Source organism: Daucus carota, chromosome 2 (assembly GCF_001625215.2).
Source record: "Daucus carota subsp. sativus chromosome 2, DH1 v3.0, whole genome shotgun sequence".
In the NCBI taxonomy this organism is placed as follows: domain Eukaryota; kingdom Viridiplantae; phylum Streptophyta; class Magnoliopsida; order Apiales; family Apiaceae; genus Daucus; species Daucus carota.
Window position 1 is genome coordinate 28134913 of NC_030382.2, and position 20335 is coordinate 28155247.

At 35.5% G+C, this 20335-nt stretch overlaps 4 protein-coding genes across 4 annotated transcripts; all 4 read left to right on the plus strand.

Moving 5' to 3' along the window:
• The first annotated feature begins 8980 nt into the window (after positions 1–8980).
• On the plus strand, positions 8981–9960 carry LOC108208268 (uncharacterized). The gene has a single exon (XM_017378787.2). The coding sequence runs from the start codon at positions 9109–9111 to the stop codon at positions 9772–9774; it is 666 nt and encodes a 221-aa protein (XP_017234276.1). The 5' UTR covers positions 8981–9108; the 3' UTR covers positions 9775–9960.
• A 975-nt stretch (positions 9961–10935) lies between these two features.
• LOC108208146 (probable receptor-like protein kinase At4g39110) lies at positions 10936–13841 on the plus strand. Its single transcript, XM_017378638.2, has one exon. It carries the CDS (start codon positions 11032–11034, stop codon positions 13645–13647), a length of 2616 nt encoding a protein of 871 aa, XP_017234127.1. The 5' UTR covers positions 10936–11031; the 3' UTR covers positions 13648–13841.
• A 931-nt stretch (positions 13842–14772) lies between these two features.
• On the plus strand, positions 14773–15303 carry LOC108208298 (RING-H2 finger protein ATL68). The gene has a single exon (XM_017378815.2). It carries the CDS (start codon positions 14773–14775, stop codon positions 15301–15303), a length of 531 nt encoding a protein of 176 aa, XP_017234304.1.
• LOC108208283 (probable methyltransferase At1g29790) lies at positions 15301–18721 on the plus strand. The gene is made up of 2 exons (XM_017378800.2): positions 15301–16784; positions 16964–18721. The coding sequence occupies exon 2, from the start codon at positions 17116–17118 to the stop codon at positions 18517–18519; it is 1404 nt and encodes a 467-aa protein (XP_017234289.1). The 5' UTR covers positions 15301–16784; positions 16964–17115; the 3' UTR covers positions 18520–18721.
• The last annotated feature ends 1614 nt before the right edge of the window (positions 18722–20335 follow it).

Below are 20335 nucleotides of genomic sequence, written 5' to 3' on the forward strand. Positions count from 1 at the left end.
AGATTAGGGTTTTGAGTTGGTCTCACGTGCTCTCAACTCATGATCCCCTAATGTGCCTACGTACCCCTATATTTATAGGGGATCAAGCCGTACGTGGTTCTATTGAACCAAGACTCCTAGTTTGATCAGGACTAGGCCTCTTGGGGATAAGACCAACCCTGAGGTGGTGACTTATCTCATAGACGTCTAACGCCTTCAGAGTCCTACTCCAGTTAGAATTAAGCCTTGAGGCCAACTACCTCAGACTCCTAGTCCAAGTACATCACGGATACGGTATCATCTCCACTACGAGAGATAACACTAACCGCTACTTTTCGTAGCATAGAGGAGACGTCTGTTAGAGCCGTGACCAATTCCTTAAGGTGTAGGGACGCGCCCTTCCTCCTTAGTGAAGGTTCTCACTAAGAGGTAAGACAAGTAAGGAGCCAAGTTACACGATCGTCTCAATCCCCCAATGAGGGCTAAATCACCAGAATACAGGATTCAGACATATGATCGGCCTTCGTGTCACTCCTGAGGGCCTTCAACAATCATGATCACCTCAAGCCCCCACACGAGGGTAACTCAGCAGATAGCAGGATTGAGGATTATAGATCATGCCCGGATGTAGCCCGGGAACTACCAGAGCCCGTCACTAGTCTTCATGTCCCTCGGAAGGGTAAGTCTTCGTATATCCCCCGGAGAGGTTATCTTGACGATTGTACATTCTCCCATAGGAGGAGCCTTCTTACAATATATTTATATGTGGGCGCGACCCCTGAGGGCGCGCACTTGATCCTCGTTGCCTTGTCCTGCTAGTCATTCACATGTCACACATGTCCCCGAATCATAAGGCCGCGCCCTCGGGATTGCCCCGAAAAGGGCGCGCCCTCTATTCAAATCACATGGCCAAACCTGGCCATAACAAGTACACCTCTCATCTGGATGCGCCCCTAAGGGATGTGCCCTATCACATAGGCCGATCCCTTCGAGGGCTACACCCTCTCATAGAGGTCACACCTCCGATGGTCGCGCCCTTCACATAGGCCAAGCCCTCCGAGGGCTACGCCCTCTCATTGAGGTCAAGCCCTTAGAGGGTCGTACCTTTTCATATATACTCATAGTCAAATTTTGGGCATAACAGTTTGTAAGCGCTTAAGCCGATGAATATTTGTGGATGGTTGGTTTGCTAGGGCAAGGCCCTGATCTTGATGGTTATGCTTGCATGCCATCAATTTTTATCTTAATGAATATTATGCTTATATAAAAAATATAAAACTAGAATGGAAGGAACCTAAAGACACATAATGTGCAAAACATGAAAACACAATCACTAAAGCCTTTATTGCAATTCGATTACTGTCATAAATTGATATTAGAATTTATAAGAATTTTCTTATGTCATTCTTTTATTTCAAATTCTAATGGTGTGCGCAGCCTTGATTGAACTGAATGGTAAATAGCTACATGCTATTCTAAAGTACTTACAGCGTAAAATTACAATGTGTTCAAGTTATTTATAAATTGAATCAAGCGATATAACAAAGGCTAACAGAATGATTAAAGAACACATGGTTTCTCTGTATCACATTAAATTCTACAAAATGTATGCATCATAAATGTATGTCTAGACAAGGATACATGTTAGTTAGAATGAGTTTAGTCGTTTACAAGGCACGTGTCGGTAGATCCTGCAGGTAGAAGTTTACTAGTTGGTTCCCTTTTAGATTGGTAATAGGAATATAGATGAAATTATATTATTTATAACTTCATTCTTTAGTAAACACATGAAAACACCTCAATTTCGGTCGTAGAACCTTGAATCAAGTAACCATTAACTTAAATTACTTACATAAACAACTTAAAAAAATTCAAATATATACATGATCTCATGTTTATTGAGATAACTACTAATGCTACCCAATTACTAAATATATGATCAAATTAAAAAAACCATAAATATGATTATTAAATAAATTAAAGTTTTTATATGTGAACATTTAAGAAGTTCCAACTCATATCTACAAGATAGAGCAATATACTAATTTGGGCAAAATATATATTAAGTTTGGACAAAAACATACTAACAGTAAATATAATTAGTGTTTTACTAATTTTCTAAGTTGGAAAGGAGTATATAATAACAATTTTTGTCCTAGTTTTCTAAGTAAAAAAGAGCATTAAATTTTGAGTGAAAACATCAAATTTTTAGTATTGCAGATAATATTGTGAAATGGTAAAAAAAATTACATAATCTGAATATTAACATTTTATTTTATGTGTTATCATTTTGGTATTAAACATTGTAATCAAGGTTGGCGTGACTTGTTTATGTTGTGAAACGGTAAAAATATACATAATATGAATAAAACACCAACAACCAACAACATTCAAGTAAATAAAACAGAACTCGTAAATGTTTGACCACCAACCTCTAGATGTTGTGAAGCTTCACTCGTGAGACCAACAGTAGCCGCTGCCAAACCAATCAATCCACCCTGCAAAAAACAATTCACATTCCAAACACTTAAATTCCAACAACACCACATAAATTGCGGAACTAAATTATTAAAACACAAATAATTCGCCTGAGGCGAGTAGGTGTACTTATTAGTCAGCAAATTGATGACAGCCGAAATCCTATCGTGATCTCCCGCCGCAGTCAGTTGCTTCACAATTCCTTCCACCTGCCACATCAAATCCATCAATAACACACAACCAAACCAAATACTATCCAACACAATCACACACACAATCACACATAAATCTACCTCTAATGCAGCATTCTTCCGCTTTTCGTAAAGCTTATCAGCTAAATTACGAAGAACAGAAGCAGGAATCGTAGAGAGAGCGTCCGCCATAGCATAAACCCTAGCTTCTTCTTATTTCAAGTTGATCGAAGCAGAGCAACTTTAAATTATGGATTAAATAATAAGAGGTGTTTGTTTTCAAGTGGATTAAAGTGATGATTGTAATTGTGAGCTTTGCTTGTGAATTGTGTGTGATTAATAATGTGAGTTAGATCGACTTGAACCCTAATTTTTCGAGTCCTAATTCCAGTCTAATTATTGCTCTATTCTTTAATCCACTAATGAATTTGTGTTCTTTGTGTCTTAAGCTTTCGATTCATATACATCACTTCGTATATCTATTGCTGATTTATCCGATCTTACTAACCCAAAAACGCCTCACTTCGGTTCTTCGATTCTATATCGAATTCTTATGTTTCCACACTCCTGTTGATGTTAAAACACGTTGTTACAACATCTCCTTCAAATCTACACTGCTACTCGGTAATCTTTTATCAAATCGATTATTTCTCTATTTGATGGTGATTATTGTGTATCTCCGGTGATGATTTCAGTCAAGCTTCGACGGTTTCTGCTCCTCCAAATAAAGAAGAAGCTCAAGCAAGCGGTGGCGGTTCCGGAATCGGCAAACTCGACGGCGACTCACTGGGTCAACTCGGCAACTCGGGCGAGTCACTCACTTGCAGTATAAAATCTAGCCCGCAGCTGGATTATTAGCCCTTTGAAGGACTAATACAGGTGAGTCCCTGCGTTGCTAGGCCAGGGCTTAGGTGAGGAGTTTTTGCAACCATAGTGTTTTGTTTCAGTTCCATTCGACCTACTGCTGAAATTGTAATATCTCATGAAAATGTTTGCATGTATGTGATTGATAGTTTTTTTGAGAAATTGTTTTGTGGTCAGTGAATTTTGTGTGTAATATATCTGTGTAGTCATTTTGTGATTGTCTTGAGATTATATTTGCTCTCTTATTAAATCCTGCTATTAGTAAGAATTCGATTATATTTGGCATGGGAAGTGAGTTCTCCTTATACTAATTCTGTCCTAATCTTGTTTGATTCTCTTTTGCAGTTGCTTATTATGTGCTAAGTGATGTGCTTTTTATTTGATAATTCTCAGTGCAATAAAATGCTTGTTTAAATGATAATTTTTGGTTGTTTTGCTTAACTAGATTGTATATCTTTTGTTCAAATTGCTTATCACTCCTTTGTCCTTACCAAATTCTTCTTGATTGCTTATCTACCTATATGGGCACTACTTATTCGGGATAAAAAGACTTATTTGAAACTGCTTTTAGTAATCTTAATAGCTTAACTCGCCATATCATGTGTGTGTGTTCTTTTGACTTATTGGATTTGTTTTAAATTAACCGTTACATTTTTGAATCCATAATATATTATGATTATTTGATTTTAAGCATCAATTTAAATTTTAAATTAGTTTGGTTTTAATTACGGGATTTCTTTTATTGAATATTCATTATTTGCCTTTATTAGCTTTAATTATAATATTTATGTTTTAAATTGTGATCGTGATTGGTGAATATTCTTTATGAATAGTTAGTACCATTTATGGGGGGTCCTTATTAATGACTTTATTGTTCCATTAATGGCTTTCAGTGCCAATTTTATGGCTTGTGTTACCATTTTGATGGTCATTATATATAATATATTTAATTGTGTTTTAAATTTTATTTTTATTCCTCACTTTAATTATTAAATTTTATGTGTCTAACCAAAGGATTTTCCTTTGGTTAGAGTTTAATAATTTTTTTTACATTATTTTATTTCCTCTCTATTTATTATATATATACTCTTTCATTTTTGCTTTTTATTAGATTTACTAATTTTTTACATTAATTAAATATATATATATATATATTATTTATTTGTATACTGATTTATATCTTGTTTGTTTGTTTCTTTTTGCAGGATACTCTTTCTCCATGGGTATTCTTTTCTCATTCATTTAAACTTTATTATCTAAACGTCCGGAGTTGTGCTTGCATGACTTTCGGTTAGATGATGAATTTGCTTGAAAGAATGAAATCCCGGATGCGGGTTATTGTATTTCGATACAATTCATCTACGTGTATGTAGACTTTACAAAAAAAAAAGGTTGGCGTGACTTGTTTATGTTGTGAAATGGTAAAAAAATACATAATATGAATATTAAAATCTTATTTTCTATGTTATCATTTTTGTGTTGAAAAAGTTAGTAATATAAAAATGATTTTAGAGTTCATTTTAACATAATCATTCATAGAGTTAATATAAATCGATTAATCACGTTTGAAAAAATATTATATACGACCTCCCTTATATTTTTGGAGTTATCCGTCATTGGCTCTTCCATTTAAATTATTGCAAATTCCTCGGACATGATCGTCATGTAACCCAGTCAATTCCAATTGTACACGATTACGAATTTCCACCCCAACAACAATGGGAGGAACATGATCTGTATTACCACTCCTAGCAACCACTTCATCGTGAATATCTATTAATTTGGTGCGGACGAGAAATCCCCGCGAGGATTTAACATATATATACCATACTTGCCCCAAATTTTGGCGGAGCAGAAAATTATTCCCCTCACTATGTTGGTATAACTTAACCACATTTATATATAATACAGTCATAGTGGTAGAATAGATTAGATATCTTTCCATAACAGATTTTCCTGCTTAGTTTACTTGTATATATATACATTTTTGCACATTCTCTTCTCTTATACTCTCAACTCTCTCTAGATTCTTGCACTGCTCTATCATTCTGTTATACACATATGCTGAATTATCACACACTATCCCATTTCCAGAAGGACATCAAGGAAAGTAAGTATTACCCTGGTGTTCTAGGCAATGGGCGCAATTTGAAAGTTGAACACAAAAGATAAATGAGTGGATTCAAATATATGAACTTTATACGACGGAGGCAATTACATTTCATATACGTAATTAACGATTTATGCGCAAGTGCAATTGCAACTTGAAAATTAAAAATCCTTGCAATTCCAAATCAAAGTACACCTAAATTTAACTTATAAATTAATTTTTTGAAAAATTAAATCAAAATTGCAATTTCAGTTGTAAAAAGTTGCAAATCATATCTTTTAAAATAAAACTTAGAAAATAGTAATTTTAAAAATAAATTTCAAATTAATCTCCAATCATTCATGACACTTTAATTAGCTATTCTATCACTTTCAAAAAAATAAATTATATGAAGGGTTTGTCTAGTGTGTGTCCATGAGCACATGCTAAGCACTAGAATCTATGAATTTGGAGGATTTTGATTGGTGTGATTGTTGTAATTGCAAGAGGGTCCATCATTATTAGAGAGTGTAAGCCAATTAAAACTTTCCAAATACATAAATTTTATTACTTAGCATGTGCCCATGAACATACACTAAAAAAATCGTTATATAAATATAAGTCGGATACGTGTCGCACTACTAATTTTCGGTCTAGGCAGAAAACGCGTGGGAGTAAACAAATTCAAGCGCAATGAATGCAAGCAAGAAAACAGGGTCAACAAGACTTACGAACCACACACACTTATAAACCACTTTTGATTTATAAGACTCTAACATTGATATTATACCAAACAACCGAGAAAAAAGAGAGTAAAATTTTAGGACTTCTTTGATTGCTTGTACGTAAAATCAAAATGTTACTTCCTCTATACTTCTAAATATTTTGCAGTTTTTTTTTACTACTCGACACACATTTTAAAACACTTATCGCAAATATAGTTTCATAACTTATCTTTGAGATTTTTTTTTTATAAAAATTCAAACATCAAATTTTTATTCAAAATAAATAATTTAAAAACAAGTTACGGAATTATGTTTTCTAGGAGCATTAGAATGTGTGCCAAACTCTCGTCCCAAAAGTAAACTACTTAGGGGGACAGAGGGAGTAATAATTTAATTTAAATCTATTATTTATAAATAAATATTTTATTAATCAATATACTTATATAAAGGAGAAGCGAGGGGCGTGTAGGTGGCGCCTCTCACATCACTCCGTTCTATTTTTCTAATTTTCTGGAATTTTTGGATGTAAAATATCAAAAAATTAGAACTACCTTTATTAGTTTCGGGTATATTGGAAGCAAGTTTTGGAATCTGATTTTATTTCAGATTATTTATGGAATATAGTAGTCTGTGTATGTGGTGCCTCTCACATCGCTCCGTTCTAATTTTCTAATTTTCTGGAATTTTTGGATGTATAATATCAAAAATTAGAATTACCTTTTTTAATTTCGGGTATATTGGAAGCAAGTTTCAGATGCTGATTTTATTTCAGATTATTTATGGAATATAGTAGTCTGAAAGTTTTAATCTGATTTTGTTTCAGATTATTTAATTATGGGAAAGAGTAGCACACAAGTCTCTCTGCACCTATAAATACCCCTATAGATTGTAGGTTTTGGATCATCTAAACACAACCTCCTCTCTCTCAATACTAGAACTCTACCTCTCTCTGGTGATAATTTTATTGCTTGATTTCTAACTTGGTGGTGTCGTTCTTCTGCAACGATAAGTGAAGGCTGTTTATATATTATTAAAAAAATAAAGGTTGTTGCAAGCAAAAATAGTTATAGATCGCTACGTGGGAGTCGACAAATTGAAATAAGAGAAAAGAATATAGTCTTGACATGATATTGATTATTGATATCAATAAATCAACTATTAGTGATGTATGTTTGTGGTTATTCTTTTATAATATTTGTTTTGTCCATCGGACATGTTTGTTGTTGTTAATTTTTATATGATTTACTTTGTATACAAGAAAATATGGTGGAGAAGCGAGGGGCGTGTAGGTGACGCCTCTCACATCGCTCCGTTCAAATTTTTTTAATTTCTGGAATTTTTGGATGAAAAATATTAAAAATTAGAACTATCTTTTTCAATTTTCGGGTATATTAGAAGCAAGTTTCAGGATTTGATTTTGTTTCAGATTATTTACGGAATATAGTAGTTTGAAAGTTTTAATCTGATTTTGTTTCATATTATTTAATTATGGGAAAAAGTAGCATACAAGTCTCTCTGCACCTATAAATAACCCTATAGATGGTAAGGTTTTGGATCATCTAAACACAACCTCCTCACTCTCAGTACTACAACCCCACGGATTTAAGTTAGATGTTTTTGTGCACAATCAATCCAAAAAAATTGGCGGAAGGTGACAATGTAAGAACAAGATTACTTTTAAAAAAAACATAAATAAAATTAAAATTCGTCGTGCTTCAAATTGTTAATTACCTGTATAAATTTATTTTCATTATATCACCATGAATTATAGTCCAATTTTACAATTTTATATATTAGTATTGGTATTACATCAAGATTTTTATAATATAAAATTATTTTAACCTACAAATTTTAATTTTAAAACGTTAATATAATTTTTATAGACATCCAAAAAATTATTTTATTCTACAAATATAAATATTGAATCATTAATATAATTTTTATAGGCCGCCGCAACGCGCGGCTTCTCAACTAGTTTCTTCTAAAGATGTAACTCGTTCATCATATAGAATCCTTTAGTTGGAGTATTTTGAAATTAGATATTGATCTCAAACCCATACACGATTATTTTGACAAAAATAGATTTCAAATCTCAAACTCCGAATATGATTTCCTTTTTATATATGTAAAAAAGTAGGTAGACATGGGGGAGTGGTATGAAAACAGATTTCTTTCTCATATTTTTATCTCCACTTAAATAGTAAAATATAAATATTTAATATAAAATTAAATTAATGATGAAAAATATATTGTACTAATAATTTTTAATTTTTTAATTAACTTAATTTAAAACATCTTCTTTCTTTTCAAAAATAATTTAATTTTCTAAATTAAGTGGGTGTTTGTTTAGGACTTATAAGTCTAGTTTCTGGATTATAAATCAAGAGCACTTATTCGTACCGTTTGTGTAATAAGTCAAGAAGCACTTGTAAAAACCTAAGAATGCTAGCTTTTGTTTCAGGGTTTCTACTTATTTACCAAACACTTTAATCAATCACTTATAAGTCTTATCTTGCTTCTAACTCATACTCCACTTATTTATTTTAAGCAAGAAACACTTATTTTAAACTCATCCAAACGGTCTCTAAATATATTAATTTCGAACACTTTTAACCTCTTACCAACCCGATAGCATGGATGACCATAAATAAATAAACACTCTGCTAAAGCTAAGGACTGCAACAACTAACATGTAACCAAAGGTCTTTGATTTCTTTCTTTACTCTCCCTCAGCTTCCATCTCTTCACAATCTTTCACTTGTATCACAGCCTCACATTAACAATGGTCGGAAGTGAGCAAATCAGGCCATTAGCCCCGGCCTCCGACCGCCATACAAGCGACCACAATGTCAATATCCAAACAGCCAAGACAAAACCTCTGAAAACAAGAACATGGTTCAGAGTCTCTATCTACATTGCAGCATTTTTTCTCCTCATAGCCATAGTCACCGTGATCTTGATATTTACAATTTTCAAAATCAAGAACCCGAAAATTAACTTGAACCAGATCTCAATCAACCAACTTGATCTGACCAATGCGACATCAATATTAACAAGCCAAAACATATCTCTGACAGCACATGTCTCCGTCAAGAACCCAAATTATGCAACATTCAAGTATCCCAACACGAATACGAACCTGTATTACCGTGAGACAGTCATTGGACAAGCCAGAGGACCTGCAGGCGAGGCAAAGGCGAGGCGCACTGCCTATATTAATGAAACAGTGGATGTGATGATCGTGAAATTAGTGAGTAATCCCAGGTTTCAAAGTGACATAAGATCTACGTTGTTGCCGATCACTAGCTACACAATAGTTGGAGGGAGGATCAAAGTGTTGAATTTTATAAGGAGACATATTAGTGTGAGCTTGAACTGTAGTGTGCTGGTAAATCTAACAAGCCAGGCCATTAAAGAACAGAAATGCAGTAGAAAGGTCAAATTATAGACAATTAAATAGATGTGTGTCTGCAATCTATATATTATCATGTAATATTTCACATTTTTGTAGTCTTTTATAAATTTTACAACCAAAAGTTTAATCCAAAGGAGAAATATGTAATTCTCTTAATTATGTTGCTGTCAACGTAATTTAATCTCACATATATTTCTTGCTCAACACAATTTTTAATCTGAGACTGCCCTTACTTATTATCTTTAATATTTACAAATGTTTTTTTGTAGTTTTATGTGTTTTGCTTTCAACTCTGTTTTATGTTCTTAACAAGTGTTTGGTCATGACAAATGAGTCTAATAACCATTAAATCTCTAGTAAACGTGAGTTGCCAAGAATAGGTTATATTAACCTTTTTTTAGAAAACAATAAATCTGTTTCAAGAAATTCAGTGACTTAGTTTTGAAACAACATATCTATTCTTGATTGTTCGGGCAAGTACTGAACTCCCCCATACGCAATATTTTTATGATATTAGTAACCCAAGTTCATAAATGGACTCGTTTCAACTGTGTCAAGAAATCAGACTTCTAATTCAACATTATTCCAACACATGCAGAACTCCAGAATTTTGTTTTGAGGGAATGCCGGCATATTCAAAGCAAAAGTTCAATCCGCAGTAGCATAAAAGAGTAATTTGGTACATACCAGATCTGTCGAATTAGTCAGGGACATAAAAAGTTTTTTTAGCGTATATTTAAACTGCATGTTCATCATGACTAGTAACCAACATATATTGAAGCTTAAATGACAATTAACAATTAAATTGGCTACATTAACAACCGTTTAAAAGTTAAGGTTATTTAAAAATTTAATTTGCAGGATTAGATTCAAGAACAGAAATGCAGTAGAACATGTGTAATGTGTGTGTGCTATCTGTTATATGTAACACTAACATTGTTGTAATCTCTTATATTTTACAAATATGTTTGGCAATGACAAATGAGTCTAATGACCATTGATGTATCTCTAGTTAAATATGAGTTGCCATTTGCCAAGAATAGGTTAAAGATACTAATCGATTTTTAGTAAAAAACATTAACCATCCATAAACATGAGGATAATATTGGCAGCCAAAACGACAATGCACAGGCTGTATGATCACGTTCATCTTTTCTATTTTATGATCCAATGGAAGAAAATGAACTCACCCTTTATAAGACAAACTTGGATTTTTATTTTTTCTTTGTTGTCCTTGAAAAGTTTAGCTTTTCCTCTGGAATTCTTTTCCTCATCCAGGAGGGGCTGGAGATGGAAAAGAGGCCTAGAGGACTACCCCTTTATGTTCAGGTTCCTCTGTTTTCACCTTCTTTATCATCTTCAATGGCAATCCTCGTGGTTCTTTTCTCTGTCTTTATAGTTGTCCCTTCGGTATCATCTGCTGGTGCACCTGCAAAGTCTGATTCTTTCACCCCGCCTGATAATTATCTCCTTGATTGTGGTTCACCACAACAAACTACTCTACCTGATAAAAGGGTTTTTTTATCAGATCAAAACTCAAAAGAACATATCAATTATGAAGGAAAAGATTTACAGGTTTCTGTAGACAAGGCGGATGTTCCTCTCCCAATTTATCGTAGTGCCAAAGTATTTTCTTCAGAAGCAACTTATACATTTGGCATGAATAAAGCCGGTTGGCATTGGATCCGTCTACACTTCTTTCCGGTACCTACCAATGATGCCAATCTGCAACAATCTAAATTCACTGTTGTTTCTGATTCATTAGTCCTCCTCCACGAATTTAGTGTTGGAAGCGGATGGGTTATGAAGGAGTATCTTGTTAATGTAACCAATAAACAACTATCAATTAAATTCACTCCTGTCAAGGATTCAACTGCATTTATCAATGCTATTGAGGTTGTTTCTGCTCCTGATATGTTGATCAGTGATGTTGGCAATTCATTGGTTCCTGTTGCACAAACCTCTGGCCTGTCTCAGAATTCTTACCAAACCATTTATCGCCTTAACGTAGGTGGTCCAAAGATTGAGTCTCAGAGTGACACCCTTGGACGAACATGGTCAGAAGATATCAAATATCTTAAACCTGAGAATGCAGGTAAAAATGTGTCTGTGGAGCCGAAGGTCATCATCTATCCTGATAGGAATTCTCCCTTGATTGCACCTGCATCGGTTTATGCTTCCGCCATGGAGATGGGTGATTCAAATACTGTAGGTCCCAATTTTAATGTTACTTGGTCTCTAGACGTTGACACATCATTTACATATTTAGTCCGCCTTCATTTTGCCGACATAGTGAGCAAATCCCTCAATGACCTGTATTTTAACGTGTATGTTGGTGGGAAAAAGGCAATTTCTGGGCTAGATTTGTCAACTGTTGCAGGAGATTTGGCATCAGCTTATTACAAAGACTTTGTAGTGAATTCTTCTATGGGTGTTAATAGTCCTCTCAAAGTTCAGATTGGTCCAATGAATGAAGCTGCGGGTACAAAGAACGCACTTCTTAATGGTCTAGAGGTGTTTAAAATTAACAATTCGGTTAATAGTCTGGATGGTGAGTTTGGTGCTGATGGGAAGACTGCAGGTCCAAGTCGTGGCTCGGTGGCAGCAGTTGGATTTGCTATGATGTTTGGAGCGTTTGTTGGTTTGGGTGCCATGGCAGTGAAATGGCAAAAGAGGCCTCAAGATTGGCAGAAGAGCAAAAGCTTCTCTTCATGGTTGCTTCCTATTCATGCTGGAGATACAAGCTTTATGTCAAGCAAGACTTCTTTGGGATCCCGAAAGGGCGCTTATTCATCAACAATGGGATTAGGTCGGTTCTTTTCCTTTGCTGAGTTGCAAGAAGCCACCAAAAACTGGGATGCTAGTGCTATTGTTGGTGTTGGAGGATTCGGAAATGTGTACCTTGGTGAGATTGATAATGGAACCAAAGTTGCCATAAAACGTGGCAATCCACAATCTGAGCAAGGTATCAATGAATTCCAGACAGAAATCCAGATGCTTTCCAAGCTTCGACATCGCCACTTAGTGTCACTCATTGGATATTGTGATGAAAATGATGAGATGATCTTGGTTTATGAGTACATGTCAAATGGGCCTTTGAGAGACCATTTGTATGGAAAGAACTTGCCCACTCTCCCTTGGAAACAAAGGCTTGAAATATGCATAGGTGCAGCTCGCGGTCTTCATTACCTTCACACAGGCTCAGCTCAAGGCATCATTCACCGTGATGTCAAGACCACTAATATATTGCTTGATGATAACTTTGTTGCAAAAATGGCTGATTTTGGGCTCTCAAAAGATGGTTCAAATGTCGAAGGACAAGCTTATGTGAGCACTGCAGTTAAAGGCAGTTTTGGTTACCTGGACCCTGAGTACTTCAGAAAACAACAACTAACTGATAAGTCTGATGTCTACTCATTCGGAGTTGTGCTTTTGGAAGTACTCTGTGCACGCGCTGCTATTAATCCAGCCTTGCCTAGGGAACAAGTGAACTTGGCAGAATGGGCATTGCAGTGGAAGCGAAAAGACCTTCTTGACAAGATCATGGATCCTACTCTTGTTGAAGACATCAACCTCGAGTCCATGAAAAAATTCGCAGAGGCTGCCGAGAAGTGTTTGGGAGAATACGGTGTTGATAGACCAACAATGGGAGACGTCTTGTGGAATCTTGAACATGCTTTGCAACTTCAGGAGGCTTCTTTAAAAGCAAAGAGTGAAGAGGAAAACAATGCAGTGGCAAGTGGAGCTTCCCCTGCTGTTCCCTCAGCTCCTGCTGCTACTACTAGCCTAGATAACAGGCCTGTTCCATCGCCTCAACAGACTAACAAACCAGCTCAAGTTGATCCTATCGATGAACATTCTGGAACTGCAGTGTTTAAACAGTTTGCTGAGCTAAATGGCCGCTAAAATCCCAGTATTTTTCAGACAAAACTTTTTAGTTGGGAAAGGACACCACAGTTATATCCATGTTAAGAGTTGGTTGTAGTTGGAGATTTCTCTAAACAAAGCTCAGATGATGTCTTTGAACTTGTATTATATATGTATGGTGTAAATGGTCATCACCTGCCATTTTTATATAGTACGAACATTCATACTTGTAATGATTTGATATTTTTGACTATAGCTGTTTTTATTAGGCTGATGGTGAAAATTTTGAGGAACTCATACTTTTACCTGGAGATTGCTTGTAGGGATATTGCAGATCACAAATATCACCTATTGATTTAGTTATATCATATGTTTCCTCAGACATGCCAATCTTTTAGTAAATTTGAAAAGGTTTCAAATAGTTGATAAACTTTTTATTCCCTTACTTCTTTTTTCTAGAACATGATCATGCATCACGATGTGTATTCATGCATGCATCAGCCTATCTGCACCTTTGTTTAATGGTGGACTGCAGATTTAATCTGTAATTGGGTGCTTAAACTGTTAGTTATATGCTCTTAGTCTTAGGTATATCTTAGTTGGTTGTTTCCCCATTTGCTCTGCATTCTCACGTACATCTTTTAGTTTTGGTCACAAGTAAAACATGTCACTTCCTTTATTTCTTTCTGAAGTTGACTTGTACTCCCTCTGTCCCTTTCATTTCTTTACTTTAAGTTACTTTTTGTCACGCTTTCTAATACTCATTTAAAGTATAGTTCCAAAATACATTTTTAAAATTTTTTTTCCCTAAATAAAAGTTTGATGTTTAAACTTCTATTAAAAAAACAGAAAATTATAAAAAAAAGTCATCGAAGTATACATTATAGGAGACTCAAAATACATGTAAACAGTGAACGTAAACGGACGGAGGCAGTATGCGGACACGTGTAGCATGTAGGACTGCAAATTGCAATGGGGCGCGTCTCAAATCAAGCTGCAGCTGAAACAGTAAAAACTGATTTGTAAAACATGTTGTTAGAACAGTTTTGGCAACCCATAAGTTAAGCATCACTATACACCCAATAAATGAACAATTAAACACCAACTGCTATTCAACCACCTCTCCCTCCTCAAAAATGAAATGAACCACTCTCCTCTCCTCCCATGTCATCCTCCACCGCCACCGCCAGCAGCGCCCAACCACCCCTCTCCACCGCAGACTTCACTTACGCCGTCCCCATCGCACTGGCCTTCCTCGCAACCCTCGTCCTCGCATCCTACCTATGTTTTCGCCTCACCCGCCACAACCAAACCCTAAACCCTGCCCCCTCCTTCAGCTCAGCCACCTCATCTTTCGACACCAGCGGCGTGCGCATAATCTTCGTAGCTGAAGATCAAGACATGCAAGCTGCTGTCGGAGTTGATCCACGTGTCATCAATTCCTACCCCAAGTTTCCCTTCTCCAATAAGAGTTTGAAGAGTACTGATCCCATGTGTCCGATTTGTTTGTGCGATTACAAGGAAGCGGAGATGCTGAGGATGTTGCCCGAATGTGAGCATTGTTTTCACGTGTATTGCGTGGATGCTTGGTTGAAGCTGAGTGCTTCTTGCCCTGTTTGTCGCAATTCTCCTATGCCCACGCCCTTGTCTCAGCTTGTGCCTCCTTCACACTATAATGCTAATCTTCCGAGGTGATAGCCGTCGTTTATACAAACTTATAAAATTATAATACAAACTACAAATATTAGTACACGGTTTGTAGATCAGTTTGTAAGCTCAAGTGATTTCAAGTATATATTTATTTATATATAGAGAGATTAGTGGAGATTAGGAAGAAATTCTAGGCATTTTTATGTCGTGTATTATTGGTTCTTCCCTTTATTTTGATTGTTGTGTAAATGTAACAGTTTTATTATATCAGAAAGGTTGCTTCTTTTTTAAGATTATCTAATTTTGTTGTTATGAATAATATAGGTTGAAAACTGGATATACATAGATTAGCTCCATGTAATATTGATGACAGTTCTCGAGGATGGTTCACTACGATCCTATAGTTATTTTAATCCGTGATTTGGTCTTATATATTAATTTGTTTGTTTTGATTTAACTCGTTTAGAGTTTTGCAAGATTTAATTGTTGTCGCAATTTTCTTTATCATGCTAATCATTTGATGTGACCTTGAGGCTGAATCTCAATGCTGAAACAAGTTCTTGGCCACAGAAGGTGAGGTTGTGTCTAGTTTAATATTGGCTGAGTATCCGTAGATGTGCTTTACTGGTCTGTTTTTGGGCAGTGGTTGCTCACGGACACTCTTTGGATTTTGCTTGAAGGCAGATGAGCCAGCTTAGTGGAAACAGTCTCGGAATATCCAATATTCGGTTGATGCTGAAAATGAGAAGCTGAAAGTACTGCACTCAGTTTAGCTGTCTAACTATATGTTGCTAGTGAGTTACTAAAAACATTGAAACTTCTGTGGAGCATCACTCCTTTCCAGCCTCAATGACTTAGATAACGGTAATTATTACTCCTTCCTTTAAATTAATTATTTTTGTAGCTGTTCCTAAAGTCCATTTAGTCAAACAATATGAGCAGGTCTTCAGTTGTTAAGAAATCTGCATAACTTGTGTTAGGTGACACCTTATCCTTCTTATTGAAGTTAAAGTACCATTTTTAGTGCCGCTGAAAGTGATCAATGTCTCTGAGATGCTATCTTTACTTGTGGAGTAACCATGAAATTTCCAGATACAGTGTTTAAAAACTCATGCTCATGCGTATCCACATATTTAGCATTGCTCTTGCTGTAATTATACTTTAATTTACTCATAGTTATATGTACTGGCACCACCATCAGGGTCAGTAAAATATCATAGATTTAGCAAAATGTTGTGAATACTTTACATTGAAATATTAATGCATCAAGGGTTGACTTATCTTTAACTATTACAAAATTATGAACTACTCCATAAAATATATAACAATACACTGATTTCTAATGCTTGTAAAGTATCCCAAGAAGATCCAACTCAGGATTATAAGAATAAAAAATGCTAATCTCAAGAATTCTGATTTCCAGTTCATCAACTCTATCAGTCATTTGTATTATGTAGTAGTCAGTACAATTTTAATCTCAGGTGCATATCCTTCTTGTTCTCTTTGAATTGATCTTGTGGCCTCAGGTAACTGTTTAATTTTTCATTTTACTTTTTTAATATTTCTCTCATCATTAGTTCAATTAATGGACAAAACAATCTTTCATTCACACTCAAATACAATAACTATTCCCTGTTTTAATGTAGCTTTGATCTCATTATAATTACAGAATGAATTTAGTTCTTCCTCGATTTCTATGATACAGATATTACAAAATTGAAGTTCTTTCTAGCTGATCATCATTAAATTATGACTACGATATCGCTGAATTTGAGAGCATTAATGTAGCTTTACAGCTGCATATTGCTCTTTCGTTGCTTCAGTTTCTTATACCTGAAAGTCCAATTGTCTAAAGCAATGGACATCAAGAAGTTGGGTAAATACAGCAGAGCACCCAGCTTTTTCTTTGTTGTCGGGTCCCTTACTCTCCTTGTTTGTATCGCTACATTATCAAAATTCTACTCTCTCAGAACTTTTGTTATTTCTGACACGTTCTGCAACTTCAGTAATCCTGTGAGAGATGGCAGTGCCGATAAGTACATGAAGCAAACTCTGGATACTGTTATTCAGAAAATCAAAGAAGAAATCAATAATACAAGAGATTTGCCAGATGAATCGTCACATGGCCCAAGATTTAGTGCTTTTCTTGTTGATATTTTGGGTATGATTGAGCTAGTTCAGGAATCCCTCCCACATATTGATACAAGTGAGCTGCAAAATGGTGAACCTCACGCTGTGCACCCTTTAGTAAGGCGAAAACAGAATTCTGATGCTGCTGAATACTTCTTGATTGAAGAGATCCGCAAGTATGTGAGGATCAAACCAAATAGATTGCGGAAACAGAACTTTATGGGCGCTAATGGAACCTTCACCAGCATAGGCCATTCTTGTTTTATTATGAAGAAAGAGCTAGAGGAATACATGGATTACGATATTGGAGATATCTGCCAAGATGATTGGAGACTAGCTCAAAAACTGATGGTCCATGGCTGTGATCCACTACCTAGAAGAAGGTGTCTCTCACGAGCTCCTCAACTATATACCAAGCCATTGCCAATAAGCGAGTCATTGTGGACACTTCCTGATAACAGAAATGTTCGCTGGAGTCAATATCTATGCAAGAACTTCAGTTGCCTAGCAAACAATGTCACCCGCAAAGGGTTCTTCAAGTGTGCAGACTGTTTCAACTTCACTCATCATGAATTGCCTAGATGGATCATACCCGAATACCAAGACCCGAGCTCAAATCTAACTGCAGATTTTCTTATAACAGAAGTGCTGGATTTAAATCCAGGAGAGATTAGAATCGGCTTAGATTTTAGTATCGGGACAGGCACTTTTGCTGCTAGAATGAGGGAGCACAATGTAACCATAGTTTCTGCATCCATCAATCTCGGGGCACCATTTAACGAAATGATTGCTCTTCGAGGCCTAATCCCTCTTTACCTGACCATAAATCAACGGCTACCCTTCTTTGATAACACACTAGATTTGATTCACACAACAAGATTTCTTGATGGTTGGATAGATTTTGTTCTGTTGGACTTTGTATTGTATGATTGGGACAGAGTTTTGAGGCCAGGGGGTTTGTTGTGGATCGACAGCTTCTTCTGTTTGAAGGAAGATCTGAATGATTACTTAGAATCATTCAAAATGCTAAGGTATAAGAAGCACAAATGGGTAACTATCCCCAAAATTGATAAAGATGACAAGGAAGTATTCTTTTCTGCTGTTCTAGAAAAACCACCAAGACCCTTTTGATAATTGATACGTTTTGTATTAGCTTTCATGTATCGTGCATGAATTTCTCCTATTGTTTGCTACTGTTTATATTGTTAACCTGCTAAGACCAGGTCATTCTCCTGAGTTCTTCTACATAATAACTTGTAACCATGCAGATCTTGGAAACGGATATTGTAGGGCTTTTTTTTTTTCTAATGAACGTTTATGGTATCTTAGTTGAATTCTATTTGATGATTCTATTGCTGTATACTCTTTTTTTTTTTCCAGTAAAGCTAGTAAAGGTAATATGAAGATCAAGTTCGCCCCCCTAGTGTTATCTAGTTTATAATTTCATCGTTCACATGTTTTTCTTTATCCCTTCGATTCTATCAAAAGCAATCACTCTCTAGACTAGGTTACAAACCAGGAACATCATTGCTGTCCTTGAAACTTTCAGGAAAAAAATAAAGAGGCCCTCGCAGTGTGATGAGCTACTCTGCTCGCAGACCATTCTTCTGCCATCTCTGATGACAGCACCACAAAAATAAAATACTAGAAGAATTGTGCTTAAAAATTACTGCATCCATGTTGAGAGCCTAGTTTATTCCACCTCTCCTAATTTATAGCTTCTCCGCTGGTAGTTTTTGTTAGATATTTGAACGAATTTGATTATTTGAATATTTGATTTTGATTATTTGAATATTTGATTTGCATGTATTTATTTGATATTTTTGTAACTTATGATATAATTTTGTAACCAATGAAATTGATTTGTAACTCCTAATAATAACTATGGTTTTAGTGTTATGTAGGGGTTACAAATTTAAATTTATTGCATTGTGGGGGTTACAAAATTAATTGGGTTGTAAGTTACAAATTCTTACTCCTATATAAGGAGGCCTTTGCACATTGGTTGAGTACAAGAAAATATATCACTCACTTGCATTCCTCTTAGAGTTCTTTAGGATTCAGTTTTTGTGAGATAGAAGCAATACTTGTTCGGTTCGTAGGAGGCGGGTCTCTAGTGCTTTAGATCACCTCTATTCGTTGTATCCTGGGAGACAGAAGCCACAACACCTTCAAGCACCACGTGGAATCGTCAAAAGAAAGGCATTGATTATTTTGACACGTATTCTCCCGTGACGAGAATGGCATCCATAAGGATGATACTTGCTATTGCAGCATTACGAAAACTTGACGTGCATCAAATGGATGTAAAAACGGCCTTTCTAAATGGAGATTTACAGGAAGAAATCTACATAAAACAACCTGAGGGTTTTGAGGTTCCAGGATTGGAACATAAAGTTTGTAAGTTGGTTAAGTCAATTTATGGCTTAAAACAAGCGCCTCGTGATTGGCATCAAAAATTTGACAGTGTTATGTTGTCAAATGGATTTAAAATCAATGAATGTGACAAATGTGTATATGTCAAAGATACAGGAGATGGATATGTCATCCTGTGCCTTTATGTTGATGATATGCTTATCATTGGTAGTAATGACAAGATGGTCAAATCTACCAAAGACATATTACATTCAAGGTTCCACATGAAAGATATGGGCTTAGCTGATGTGATTTTAGGAATAAAGATCCTAAGAACTTCAAGTGGACTTTTGTTAAATCAGTCACATTATGTTGATAAGATACTTGAGAAATTTGGAAAAGATGATTCTAGTGTGTCAAGAACTCCTTTTGATACGACTTTACATCTATCCAAAAATAAAGGAGAAGGTGTTTCTCAAGGAGAATATGCAAAAGTGATAGGAAGTCTGATGTACTTAATGAATTGTACACGACCAGACATTGCCTTTACTGTAAGCAAGCTAAGCAGATACACGAGTAATCCAGGAAGGGA

What these genes read in the sequence shown, in the direction of transcription:
- LOC108208268 (XM_017378787.2), top strand. Translation starts at nt 9,109, where the DNA reads ATGGTCGGAAGTGAGCAAATCAGGCCATTAGCCCCGGCCTCCGACCGC.
- LOC108208146 (XM_017378638.2), top strand. Translation starts at nt 11,032, where the DNA reads ATGGAAAAGAGGCCTAGAGGACTACCCCTTTATGTTCAGGTTCCTCTG.
- LOC108208298 (XM_017378815.2), top strand. Translation starts at nt 14,773, where the DNA reads ATGTCATCCTCCACCGCCACCGCCAGCAGCGCCCAACCACCCCTCTCC.
- LOC108208283 (XM_017378800.2), top strand. Translation starts at nt 17,116, where the DNA reads ATGGACATCAAGAAGTTGGGTAAATACAGCAGAGCACCCAGCTTTTTC.